The following is a 13,766-nucleotide window of genomic DNA, read 5'->3' as shown; positions in this document are numbered from 1 at the left end:
CTGCCTCCTGATCCCCCCCGACTCCATTTTCCCTGGGGGAGCCCATTCTCAGTACAGGAACCCCTTCTCCCACAGGAACCTTTTCCAGCCACCTCTCCCCATGTTCTGTACCGCACTGAGGTTGGCCAGGTCCCTTATCTTCCGCAAGGAGGGATCTTTCTGCGCCTCGGCCTGGAACTCAGCAGCTGGGACAGGGATGGCCACCTGCTCTTTCTCGCCGGCTGGGTCTGAAGCTGCAGCCTCCCTGAGCCGTGTCCCTGGGTGTTCCCTCCCCACCAGGTTAGGGTCCTGCACCTCAGGCAAGGCACCCTCCCCAAGGCCAGGGCACAGTGCCCCCCGCCGGCTCTGACTCCGGGTCACAACCAGGGCACCCTGAGGGTTGCTTGGCCAGTCCTCCAGGTCCCCCCCCCCCCCCCCATCAACACCTCAGTGGGCAAATACGGGTGTACCCCCACGTCCTTGGGGCCCTCCTTGGCCCCCCACTTCAGGTGTACCCTCACCACGGGCACTTTGACTGGGGTCCCTCCCACTCCCGTCAGGGTCAGGTAGGTGTTGGGCACCACCTGATCTGGGGCCACCACCTCGGGCCGAGCCAGCGTCACCTCTGCGCCCGTATCCCAGTATCCATTGACCTTCCTCCCATCCACCTCCAGGGGAACAAGGTACTCTCTCCGGAGGGACAGCCCCGCACCCACCGTATAAACCAAAAACCCTGAGTCTGGAGCATCCAGCCCCCCAGAGGAGCTGGCCTGGAGCTCTCCTCCCTCCTTAGCAGGTGGTACTCTGCCAGCCCCCCTTCCCTGGGAATGCTGCCTCTCGCCCGGCTGGGTCTCTACCCAGTCAACCCTCTGTGGGTTCGGTCTGCTCAGTCTGTCCCTGAGCCTGGGGCACTGGGCCCGTATGTGGCCTCTTTGGCCACAGTGATGGCAGTCCATGTCCCATGGGTCCCCTTGAGTGGGTCGGATGGCCCTGACGCTGGATGTTCCCCTTTGATGGGGGTTTTCCATATTTTCCCACTGGGAGGTCCCATGGTGACTCTCTCTCTGCGTTGTGGTGGGACTGTTCCTTTGGGACTCCTCCCTGTTATCCCCTGACCGGCTCTTTACAAACTCATCAGCCAGCCGGCCTGCATGTCGCAGGTTCTCTGGTTTTTTGTCCCTCAACCACAGCCTCAGGTCGGATGGGCACCGCTCATACAGTTGCTCCAGTACCAGCAGTTTAACCAGGTCCTCCTTCGTCTGGGCCCCATCTGCCCACTTGCTGGCGTATCCCTCCATGCGGACGGCTAGTTGCAGATATGAGATCTCAGGGGTTTTATCCTGACTCCGGAACCTTTCCTGGTACATCTCAGGAGTCAGCCCAAACTCACGTAGCAGGGCCTTTTTGAACAGTTCGTAGTCCCCTTTCTCCGCCTCTTCCAGTTGGCGGTACAATGCCACGGCTTTGGGGTCCAGTAAGGGGGTGAGAACCCGGAGACTGTCCGCAGGATCAACCTGGTGCAGCTCGCAGGCCGTCTCAAAGGCATCCAGGAAGTCATCCATGTCCTCCCCCTCCTTACGTGGGGCCAGGATGCACTTATCAAAGCTCCGTGCAGTCTTGGGTCCCCCCTCACTCATCGCAGCCGGGATCTCGCGGCCCCTCAGCCTCGCCAGCTCGTTCATGGTGCCTCTGTTTCTCTTTCTCCTCCCGTTCATGCTGTCTCTGTTGTTCACGATCCTCCAGCTCTCTCAGTTTTAGCTCTCTCTCCTATTCCAGCCACTTCCGCTCCATGGATGCTGCGCGTCGCCGGGAGGATCCCCTGCTGGCTGGCGAGCTTCGCCAGGAGGATCTCCTGCTGGCCGGGGGGGGGTCACAGCGCCCTCGGTATTTGCTGGGCTCCTCCCCACCCTTCCCCTAGGCATAGGAAGGAGGGGTCTTGGGAAGCCCTCAGCAGCCGGCTGACCACTCCCAGCTGGGACAGACACTGGTGCCTGCGCTGCATCTGCCAGACTGCTTCCCTCAGAGACAGGGATCAGTTCATTTGAGCGATCTCCCTCCTCCAGCTGGGCAATGAGCTGTTCTTTGGTGAGCCTCCCACTGCGCAGCCCCCTCTGCTTGCACAGCTCCACCAGGTCGCTCTTAAGCCGCGTGGCATACATCTTTCTGCTGGCCACTCACAGGCCTGGGTGCTCACTGCTCCCCACAGTTTCCAGGGAGACCCCTAGTGTGCCAGCTCTTCTCGAGGTCACCACCTCTCTGCCAGGGTCGAGCTGCAGACTCCTCCGTCCCTGAGACCACTCGCTGCGATCCCCCCGGGGGGGGATCTTTTGTTACTGCAAAAGTCCTTCTCGCTGGTCACACACTCCCAGGGGTGATAACCGTCTCTCTCTGACTCTTCAGCATGCCTGGTCCCCGTCAATCCCCCTTCGTTTTACTGCTCCCCAGTCACTTACTGCAGGAAGCGCCGTCCACGGGGTGCAGTAGATCCCGCCGCTGCCACCAGTTGTTACGGAGTGTGGGGGGACACAAGGCCCTGCACCCCCGGCTTCCTGCGATTCACCATGACTCTCAGCCAGCCAGTAAAGCAGAAGGTTTATTTAAGACGATAGGAATACAGTCCAAGACAGGTCTTGCAGGCACAGACAACAGGACCCCCCTCAGTTAGGTCCATCTTGGGGTCCCAGGGCGCCCCAGCCCCCTTGGGAGGTCAGAGCCCCGTCTGCCTCCCAGCCACATCACCAGCCAGCTCCTGAAACTCTGCCTTCAGCAACCCCTCCCACAGCCTTTGTTCAGTTTCCCGGGCAAAGGTGTTACCTGGCCTCTAACCCCTTCCTGGGTTCTCATGTTACATGCTCAGGTATTCTCCGTTGGTCAGTCTCCCATCCCCCAATGCAGACTATCCTAGCCACACTCCCCTGTCAGCATTCAAAGACCACATTAAGAACAGTCCCAGTTCGTCACAGCCCTACAGGGCTCAGTACACACACTGATCTCCAGAGTTCTCATTACAGCTGTGGGGCCAGGTTCTCATCACAGCTGAGACAGGAAAACCAAGGAAATGTGAGTTTCCTGTCCGAAAGCAGGACAAAAAGTAAAAGCCACCACACAAAAACAAAAAACCCACCAAGTTTATCAGCTAGCCCCCCCTCCCCCACTTTGGTTCAACTGAAAGTGTTTTGTTTTTGACTATTTTGATTAACTACGATTAGTTTCAAACTGTCATTTTGAACCAGAAAACTGGATTTTCTTATTTCAAGAGAGTCAAAGAACGGGAGTAAGATTTTCCAAGTTGCAGTGTGTGTCAAAGCCCAAAGAACCCTTTCCCATGAGGTGTTCATGGAGATCAATGAAGCATTTTTGTCAGAAAACACTGAAGTTCCCCACTGGCTCTCCTCAGCACCTAGTTAGCCATTCAGCAGGGCCCAAACACCCTAAGCCTGGTGTTGGGCACTTCAGAAATGCTGGCCCCTAGTGCTCCGCTCTCTGGATGCAGGTTTGCAGGCCAGCCCCTCTCCCCCAGGAGATGTTAGGAGAGCTCCCGCCCCAAATGAGCAGACGGTAGAGACCAGGACTCTTCAGTGATGCCAGGTGACCTGCCCCCTGCTGTGCCAGGCAGTGAGCACACCCCCCAGCTAGCCATGAGGCTACTTCCTGAGCCAGCTGTTCATCTCCTGCAGGCTATGGGCACTGGGGAAGGAAAGGGATTTCTAGCCAGCTCCTGCAGAATCTGTCAATGAAGGAAGAGCAGCACAAGCCCAGCCTGTTCTATGCTGGGATGTCAGCCACTAGAGCAAACTCTGCATGTTCACAATTTATACCAGTGCAGCTAAGCCAGCACCTGCTGCTGCTGGTACAGAGGGATGTGCTGGGCGACAGCACTCAGCCTTGCTCAGACCAAGTGCACCTACAGTAGTTGTGATGAGTGCAGGGGATGCACACATGAACTACAGATTGCTCGGGGCTTGCGTTGGTGTCCAGAGCAAAATGCCCTAGAACAGACTCCCTTGCAGTCTCCCTAGGCTGGGACAGGTCAAGTCAGTCAGCAGGAGCAGGCATGTATTAAAGCAGGTGTGCTACCGCCAGCTCCCCCCACTCCCCCAAGCTTACCACTGAACAGCTCTGGCGCCCTGTTGTCTGTGCAGGTGGAGATGTGCAGCTGGAGCTCTCGCTTTGGGACTCTGTGGCGAGCATTGTAGGGGCACGTGGCCAGCTCTTTGGCTCTTTTCTTGTTATTCTGGAAGAGAAGCCACAAGATGCCACTATGCAAAGACAGCAGGGAGGTACCGTCATGGGTTCTGCTCACTGCTTCCACAGCTGCTTGTAGGGGGAGGCAGCTGAGAGGATCTCTAGGGATGCATCAGAGCCAGAAGGCTGGCGAGCTGGAAACAAATCATTGACTTGTCGAGTGCTTAATGAGAGAGCACCCCTCAGTAGGTCCACACGCTGCAGCTGGGAGCAAGCCTCCAGACTGGACAGAGACTTGAGCTAGTGGTGCTCGAAGTAGCACACTAAAAATAGTAGTGTGGACACGATAGCATGGACTGGTGCTTGGGCTCTCAAACCTCCAGAGTGAAGTGGGCTTAAGAGCCCAAGCCACACCATCCACATTGCTATTTTTAACTGTATTCGCTCAAGCCCCACTACTGTAAGCCCATCTACCTGGGCCGTGAGACTCTCCCCTAGCTGCTGCGTAGACATACCTGTATGTGCAGGAAACCTGGTGCATCTGCAGCAGTGCTGAATTTCTTGGGTTTGATTCTTGGTTGCTCCAGCCCAGGAGGAGGTGGGGAGCAGAACAGGGGGACTGTCTTCAGGCTACCTTAGCTCTTCCTAGACTTGGGCTGAGCCACTCCTGCCCTTGTTGCTGCAAATTAGAGCAACCTTTGGGCTGCTCTGACTTATGTGGCTCTACTTCTCACGGCCCTTGGGCAGCAGAGCATAGCTATAGCACAGATACTCTAGCTACACCCAATGCAGCCACAACCTGTCCCCTACGTCGGGGCATGGCACTGGGCTAGCTTGGAGCCTGCATCCAACCCAGGGAGGCCCCTCTGCAGGCTGTTGTCCCAGGAGACCATTTCCACACACTTCAGGTCCTTTTGTGCAGCCAGAGTATTCTAAAGGGACATTAGTGTAACCTCACTAAGGCACCAGGGCCCCTCAGTGACACAGGGCAGACTTGAATCCAAGCTGCCCTGAAGTTCAGGAGCTTTTGAAGCCTGGGTATCTCCAAGGGTTAACTCTGCAGTGAAGACGTAACTCAGGTGATCAGCATTTGGGCTGGCCTAGCTCAGGTGAACAGCCAGACCAGAGCCCTGCCCAAGTTGCTGAGGCCACACTCACTTATGCAAGGCTCTCAGACTTCAGGGGGGAGGGGGCACAGAGGAGGGGGAGGAGGTGTAGCTGCTGGCTCTCAGCTGGGCTGCTCTATGTTCCCCCCAGTGAATTGTGGGACAGCATTAGAGGACTATCAGGTTAAGTCTGGATCTTCAGTGCAGATTAGGCAGATTACCAAGAGAGGCAATCAGACTCTCGCCTACTCCAGCATGGGCCAAGAACCTCCACACATGGGCCAGAGGGTTTGTGTGGATGGACAGGAGCCAGGGTAGGGGCAACACCGGAGTTAAATGGGCAGTGAAAATAAGCCCCAAGTGTGAGTTTCACATAAATGTAGGTCTGGAAGGGACCTTGTAAAAGGGTTTGCGCCGGGGCTCGACCCTTCAGGACAGGAGGGGAGCCACACCGACTCCCTACTGCACAAATTAAACAGTCAGTTAGCTCAGGTCTCAGGCCCTCTGGTCCAGGGGGCTGAGTAAACCACAGTCAAAGAACCCAGGCCCTCTGGCGCAGGGCTGGGCGAGCAAGTAGTTTGGGGGCCCAGGCCCTCTGATGCAGGGGCTGAGCACAAGCAGTCAATAAGCTCAGGCCCTTGGATGCAGGGGCTGAGCACAAACAGTTAATTAGCTCAGGCCCTCTGGGGCAGGGGCTGAGCACACAAGTAGTCTATTAGCTCTCGCCCTGGGTCAGGGCGGAGCACAAACAAGCAATTAGCTCCGGCAGGTAAGGGGCTCAGGTTCCTACCTGATCGGTGGGTGAGGGGGAAGCCTGCCACCCGTGTGTAGGGGTGGCAGGGGGGGGACACAGGCCCACCCACTCCACTGTGTCCCAGCCCGGGGCCCTAGCAGCGATTAGTATCGCTGCCGGTCAGTGGGGTATCCTGACCGAAAACACACTGCCATGGGCTCACAGGCCTCTGTAGCCTGACTGGGGTCGGCTACCCCCGGGCTACTTCCATTATCCCCCTCGGGGCCTACCTCGTCCGTGGCACCGGGTGCGGTCCAGTCCATCAGTGGGGCCTCCTCTCAGCCGGGGCTTGGTGGCAGATCCGGTAGCTCCGTAGGGAAATCTGGCCACTGGCCCTCGGGCGGCTCCTCGGGATAACAGCAGGGCTGCAAGGGTTCTGGCGGGGCCTCCCCTTCAGGGTTGCTGTGGGGGAGTTCCACGGGCGCCTCCCAGCGACGGGAGCGGACGGGCTCCGGCGGCTCCTCCTCGTAATGAGCTCGGGGCAGCTCCGGCCAGCTAGGGCATCCACCTCGGGCCTCCGAGGTATCCTGGCGGGGAGCTCCCGACTGCACGTCTGCTCCCTGCGGTGGCCGGCGCCTGACTGAGCTCTGGCTGCCGGCCTTTATACTTCCTGTCCCGCCCCGTGACTTCCGGGGGGCGGGGACAGGCGGTGGTGGCTCCGCCCACTTGGGTGTTTGCGCCGGGGCTCCCTCTTCAGGACAGGAGGGGAGCCACACCGACTCACTACACACACCCCCCCTCAAGACTGGCTCCCGCGTACCGGGGCCAGGTCCGTCCAGTTCCCCTAGCCGGGACAGGAAGTCCGCGTTCGCATGGTCCTTGCCAGCCCGATGCTGCACGGTAAACGCATAGGGCTGCAAGGCCAGGTACCACCGCATGATGCGCGCGTTATTGTCTTTCATCCGCATCAGCCACCGGAGGGGGGCATGGTCCGTGACCAGAGTGAACGGGGCCCCGAGGAGGTAGAAGCGGAGAGCATCGCAGGCCCACTTCACGGCAAGAGCTTCTTTTTCTACGACCGCGTAATTCCTCTCCCGGGGGAACAGCTTCCTGCTGAGATATAGCACGGGGTGGTCCCTTCCGTCCACCTCTTGGGATAAGACTGCCCCCAATCCCACCTCGGAGGCGTCGGTCTGCAGGATGAACGGGCGATTAAAGTCCGGGCTGTATAGAACCGGCTCCTGGCAGAGGCACTTCTGAAGCGTCCGGAAGGCGGCCTCACACTCTGGGGTCCACTGTATCTGCCGGGGCCGGTCTTTAGTCAGGAGCCCAGTTAAGGGCGCCGCTATGGATGCGAACTGAGGAACAAACCGTCGATAGTAGCCAGCTAGGCCCAGGAATTGCCGAACGTGTCGTTTAGTCGTTGGGGTGGGGCAGTCCAGAAGGGCCTGGACCTTTCCCACAAGGGGTTTGACGCACCCACCCCCAACCGTATAGCCGAGATATGTGGTTTCCTTCCAGGCTATATGGCACTTCTTGGGGTTGGCGGTCAGGCCCGCTTGTCGCAGGGACCTCAGGACTGCCGCGACCCGGGGTAGATGGTCTTCCCAGCGGCGACTATAGATAACCACATCGTCAAGGTAGGCTGCCGCATAGTCCTGATGGGATTGTAGAAGATGGTCCATCAGTCGCTGGAAGGTGGCCGGGGCTCCATGGAGACCGAACGGCATCCGCGTAAACTGGTATAACCCAGTCGGGGTGGCAAAGGCGGTTTTCTCCTTCGAAGCCTCGTCGAGGGGGATTTGCCAATAGCCCTTGCTGAGGTCGAGGGTGGTAATAAACTGGGCCTCCCCCAGGCGGCCCAGTAACTCGTCTACGCAGGGCATCGGGTAGGCGTCGAAGCGGGAAACGGCGTTTACCCTCCGAAAGTCGATACAGAAGCGGCGGGTGCCATCTGGCTTGGGCACCAGGACCACCGGGCTGCGCCACTCGCTCTGGGATGGCTCAATGACGCCCAGAGCAAGCATGGCCCTTACCTCTTCCTCGACCTCTTCGCGCACCCGATATGGCAGAGGTCGGGTCGTCTCTCGAATCACCTTTCCAGGCTCGGTCAGGATCGAGTGCTTGACCAGGGACGTGTAACCCGGTACTGCGGTGAAAGTTTTTTTGAAGGCCTGCAGGAGGCAGCTGGCCTGTTTGAGTTGCTCCTCGGTAAGTGAGTCGCCTAGCAGGGGTAGCGGGTCGTCATCTGTTGAGGGCACACGGGGTCCCAGTTCCGGCTCGGGCGGGTATGGGTTAATTAAGAGGCCCTCCCGGTCATGCCACCGCTTCAGCAGGTTCACATGGTACCGTTGGGTCCCCTTACGTTTCTCCGGTTGCCGTACCTCATAGGTGACAGGACCCACCTTGCGCACCACGTCGTAAGGCCCTTGCCAGCGGGCTAGCAGTTTTGACTCACTAGACGGTAAGAGGAGCAGGACTCGGTCCCCGGGTTGAAACTCGCGGACTTGGGCCCCCTTGTTGTAATTCCGCTCCTGGCGCCCCTGTGCTGTCTTCAAGTTCTCACGTGCCAGGGCCCCGGCCTGGGTCAGGTACTCCTGTAACTGGAGGATGTACTTTAAGAGGCCCTGGGCGGGAGAGGCCAACTGCTCCCAAGTTTCTCGCATCAGGTCCAAGAGGCCCCGTGGTCTGCGCCCGTATAATAGTTCGAATGGGGAGAATTTCGTCGAGGCTTGCGGAACCTCCCGGACGGCTAACAATAGGGGCGGCAGGAACTGGTCCCAATGGCGGAGGTCCTCTGCTGGGAACTTCCGCAACATTCCCTTCAGAGTGCGGTTAAACCCCTCCACTAACCCGTCCATCTGCGGGTGGTAGACGGAGGTGCGGAGTTGTTTGATGCCGAGGAGGGCGCAGACCTGTTGCAACAATCGGGAGGTAAAGTTCGTTCCCTGGTCTGTGAGGATCTCTCTAGGCAGCCCTACCCGTGCAAAGATCTTTACCAACTCTCCCGCGATGGTCCGGGCGGTAATACTCCGCAGAGGGATGGCCTCCGGAAACCGGGAGGCATAGTCTACCAGCACCAAGATGTATTGAAACCCCGCGGCACTTTTCGGGAGCGGGCCCATGAGGTCCATAGCGACCCGCTCGAAGGGGGTTTCCATCAACAGCATAGGGACTAGGGGCGCTTTGGGTACCCCGGGCGGAGCGACCAACTGACAGTCGGGGCAGGAGGTGCAGTATTTCTTTACCTCCTGATAGACTCCCGGCCAGAAGAAACGCGACAGGATCCGGGCGAGGGTCTTCTCCTGCCCCAAGTGTCCGGCGGCCGGCACATCATGGGCCAGCTTCATTACGGCCCGCCGGTGACACAGGGGCACCAATAGTTGGGTCTGTGGTTCCCGGGTGTGGGGATCACGGTCTATGCGGTAGAGGCGGTCTCGGCGCAGCTCGAAATGGGGCCATTGGTTAGCTCGCTGGGGGTCCGTGATGCTCCCGTCCACTGCAGCGAGCTGCTCGTAGAAGGGGCTGAGGGTTGGGTCTTCACGTTGGTCCCGACAGAAGTCGGTGTTGAAGCGGGGTTGAGGGGCGGGCTCCGGCTGCCGCCGCGCCTCGTCTGTTCCGTTTACCTCAGTCTCCGCGACCTGCTTGGTGGCCTCGGGGGAAGACTCCAGCCGATCGGCCTCCAGGGCCGCTGTGGGACGAAGAACTTCCTCGAAGGCCGGCCAGTCCCGACCCAGGATCACGGGGTACACGAAGTGAGGAGCTACTCCGACCACCAGATTTCGGGTGACCCCCGCGATAGTCAGGGAGACCTGGGCACTGGGGTAGGGTCGGACGTCCCCGTGGATGCACTGTAAATAGATCCACCCCAGGCGGGCATCGCTCGGCGGTACTAGCTCCTTCCAGACCAGTGTCTGTCCACAGCCAGAGTCGATCAACGCCTGGGTAGTTCTCCCCCCAACGGCCGCCGGGACCGTCAGCTTGGGGTTCAGGGCTGGCCGGGCCCGATTTTGGCCCGCCCACACTTGTGCATAACTGCACTCCATTTCCGGACAGTCTCGCTGGAGGTGCCCCATCTTTCCACAGCCGAAACAGGGGCCGAGTTCAAGCCACCTGCTCCGGGGTCCCCCTCGACTCGGGCTCCGGGGGGGGCTCCGCCGAGCCCTCGGGGGCCCCTGGCCCGGGGCCGGTGGCCCTGTCCGAGGGGTCGACTCCGTGTGCCGGACGCAGGGCTCGCGGCGGGAGTCGGGTCGGGGTTCGGGGTGCCTCGGTTCGCTCGGGGGGTTCCCCTTTTCGCCGCGGGCGGGTTCGGATCCCGCGTTGGGGCGTCAGAAGGTGGGACCCACTGCATTTTCGGCGGCGAGGAAATCCTCCATCAGTGATACCGCGATGGCCAGCGTCGCGGGCCGGTGGCGGAGCACCCAGGCTCGTCCCCGGGAGGGTAGAGTGTGTATGAACTGTTCTAGTATAACCTGTTCGGTTACTTCCTCCGCCGTCCGGGTGTCGGGTTTCAGCCATTGCCGGCAGGCCTCTTTTAGGGCCTGGGCCACCAACCGTGGTCTGGCTCCGGGAGGGTAAGTTTGACTCCGGAACCGTTGTCGGAAGGTCTCCGGACTGACGTCGAGAGCGTCCAGTATGGCGGCCTTCACTTGGTCATAGTCCCGGGCTTCCTCTGCCGCCAATCCGCGGTAGGCCACCTGGGCTGCCCCGGTCAGATAGGGGGCCAAGAGGGTAGCCCATTGGTCTCTGGTCCACCCGGCGACGATGGCTACCCGCTCGAAAGTGACCAGGAAGGCCTCAGGGTCATCGTCCGGGCCCATCTTGGTCAAACGAAGGGGAGCAGACAAATGCGGCATCCCCGCAGCCTCCCCCGCTGGCCCCGTCACGGGGTGGGGGAGCGTAACCAGCAGCTGCTGCAGCTGGTTCCTCAACTGCTGGACCAACCGCTGTTGTTGCTCAAGCTGAGCCGTGTGTTGCTCCTGTTGGAGTTGGAGATGGGCGGCATCTCGCTGCTGCTGCTGGGCGAGCTGAGCGGCCTGCTGTTGCTGCTGCTGCAGTAGCTGGGCCGTCTGCTGCCGCTCCTGACTCTCCGTCAATAACTGGAATAAACGCTCCATATCCATTCCTTGGTGAAGCGGGGGGAGGGCAACGGCCACTCCCCATCTAGCCCCTTCTCACAGGGGCAGGGGCTCGCAGGCCCCACGTTGGGCGCCACGTGTAAAAGGGTTTGCGCCGGGGCTCGACCCTTCAGGACAGGAGGGGAGCCACACCGACTCCCTACTGCACGAATTAAACAGTCACTTAGCTCAGGCCCTCCGGTAGCAGGGGCTGAGCACAAGCAGTCAATAAGCTCAGGCCTTCGGTCGCAGGGGCTGAGCACAAGCAGTCAATAAGCTCAGGCCTTCTGTAGCAGGGGCTGAGCACAAGCAGTCAATAAGCTCAGGCCCTTTGCAGCAGGGGCTGAGCACACAAGTAGTCTATTAGCTCTGGCCCTGGGTCAGGGCGGAGCACAAACAGTCAATTTAGCTCAGGCCCTCTGGGGCAGGGACTGAGCAGGCAGGCAGTTTACGAGCTCCGGCCCTGGTTCAGGGCGGAGCACAAACAGGCAAGTAGCCCCGGCAGGTAAGGGGCTCAGGTTCCTACCTGATCGGTGGGTGAGGGGGAAGCCTGCCACCCGTGTGTAGGGGTGGCAGGGGGGGACACAGGCCCACCCACTCCACTGTGTCCCAGCCCGGGGCCCTAGCAGCGATTAGTGTCGCTGCCGGTCAGTGGGGTATCCTGACCGAAAACACACTGCCATGGGCTCACAGGCCTCTGTAGCCTGACTGGGGTCGGCTACCCCCGGGCTACTTCCATTATCCCCCTCGGGGCCTACCTCGTCCGTGGCACCGGGTGCGGTCCAGTCCATCAGTGGGGCCTCCTCTCAGCCGGGGCTTGGTGGCAGATCCGGTAGCTCCGTAGGGAAATCCGGCCACTGGCCCTCGGGCGGCTCCTTGGGATAACAGCAGGGCTGCAAGGGTTCTGGCGGGGCCTCCCCTTCAGGGTTGCTGTGGGGGAGTTCCACGGGCGCCTCCCAGCGACGGGAGCGGACGGGCTCCGGCGGCTCCTCCTCGTAATGAGCTCGGGGCAGCTCCGGCCAGCTAGGGCATCCACCTCGGGCCTCCGAGGTATCCTGGCGGGGAGCTCCCGACTGCACGTCTGCTCCCTGCGGTGGCCGGTGCCTGACTGAGCTCTGGCTGCTGGCCTTTATACTTCCTGTCCCGCCCCGTGACTTCCGGGGGGCGGGGACAGGCGGTGGTGGCTCCGCCCACTTGGGTGTTTGCGCCGGGGCTCCCTCTTCAGGACAGGAGGGGAGCCACACCGACTCACTACAGTCGTCAATAGGTTATCTAGTCCATCCCCTGCACAGAGTCAGGACCAAGTGTTATAAACACCTGGGATGGGCTAGATCTTAAAAGTCTCCCTAGATAATCCCTAAATCTCCCTTGCTGCAATATAAACCCATTATTTCTTGTTCTGTTGTCAGTGGATAAGGAGAACAATTTATCACTCTGCTCTTTATAGCAACTATTACCTACTTCAAGACCTATTGCCCCCCCCCCCGCCCCGCCTTCCTCCAGACTAAACAAACCCAGTTTTTTCAATCATTCCTTGTAGGTTATATTTTTTAGACCTTTAGTCACTTTTGTTGTTCTCCTCTGGACTGTCTCCCATTTGTCTACATCTTTCCTGGAGTGCAGGGCCTAGAACGGGACAATACTCCAGCTCGGGCCTTATTAGTGTTGAGTACAGGTGAAGAATTACGTCTTTTGTCTTGCTTACAACACTCCTGCCATTACATCCCAGAATAATGTAATACTATTGCAAAAAAAACCCCCCCCCCAAACATTGTGACTCATATTTAGTCTGTGATCCACTATAACCCCCAGATCCTTTTCTGCAGTACTCCTTCCTAGGCAGTCATTTCCCATTTTGTGTTTGCACTGGAGGCAGAGGAAAATAGTTTGCAGGGAACAGAGACAGGTGGCCATCTCCTCTCTGGGCACTTCAGACTCTGTCCCACTGCGTAGCTTGCTCTTCTTACCTCTCCGCATTTGACCAAGTGGTAGGGGAACCTGGAGGCTCGGATCTGGTGGTTTTTGTCATAGGGGCATGGGATGAGCCGCTCAGGATCCATCACACCTGCACAACAGAAGGCACACGATACACAGATAGTGAGGCCAGGAGGAGGGGTAGACTGCTAGGGGTGATGCCTTCAGCAGCTAGCACCCCCATATTGAAGGCCCAGTTCTCCCCTTCCACACACAGCTGATCCCAGCAGAGAGCAAAGGGGAGCCCCAGCACTGTTTATGTGGCGCTTGGGCTGTTTCTGTTCCCAGTGTTAGAAATTTGGCCAGAGGGTACAAGTGATGACCTCAGGCATGGCATGGCTGTGGCTTGGCCAGTAAGCTCTTAGCGTTTCAGTTGGCAGCACATGGAAGCAGGGAACTGTTAGTCCTCCAGTTAGAAACAGGCAAGAAATGGGGGGGGTGGGGTGTTATCAGGGTTAAAGTAGCACCCATTGTGCAGTGGGAACTTTCCTGACACTAGGACAGTCTCAGGTGATAGAGGGAAGGGGACACACATACACACACACACACACACACACACTCTTGAGGAAAACTGCAGGGGAAAACTGGGTCTTTAAGATAGACTTTAATGTGGATGGGATCAGGGCCTTGAGGGTAAGTTCAGGGAGATCACACCTGGTAACGGCCTCCTCC

At 59.2% G+C, this 13,766-nt stretch overlaps 1 protein-coding gene across 1 annotated transcript in view; it reads right to left on the bottom strand.

Moving 5' to 3' along the window:
- The window catches only part of LOC135891993 (gametocyte-specific factor 1-like), a 29,816-nt gene extending 16,636 nt beyond the window's left edge, over window positions 1–13,180 (bottom strand). Inside the window, exons 1-2 of the mRNA XM_065419673.1 lie at window positions 13,088–13,180; window positions 4,087–4,213 (exon numbers count right to left, since the gene is read on the bottom strand). Coding sequence (XP_065275745.1) covers window positions 4,087–4,213; window positions 13,088–13,180 — 220 coding nt within the window. The remainder of the gene's footprint in view (window positions 1–4,086; window positions 4,214–13,087) is intronic.
- Window positions 13,181–13,766: the final 586 nt, after the last annotated feature.

Source organism: Emys orbicularis, chromosome 19, assembly GCF_028017835.1.
Source record: "Emys orbicularis isolate rEmyOrb1 chromosome 19, rEmyOrb1.hap1, whole genome shotgun sequence".
NCBI lineage: Eukaryota > Metazoa > Chordata > Testudines > Emydidae > Emys > Emys orbicularis.
This window is presented reverse-complemented; position numbering and strand designations above follow the sequence as displayed.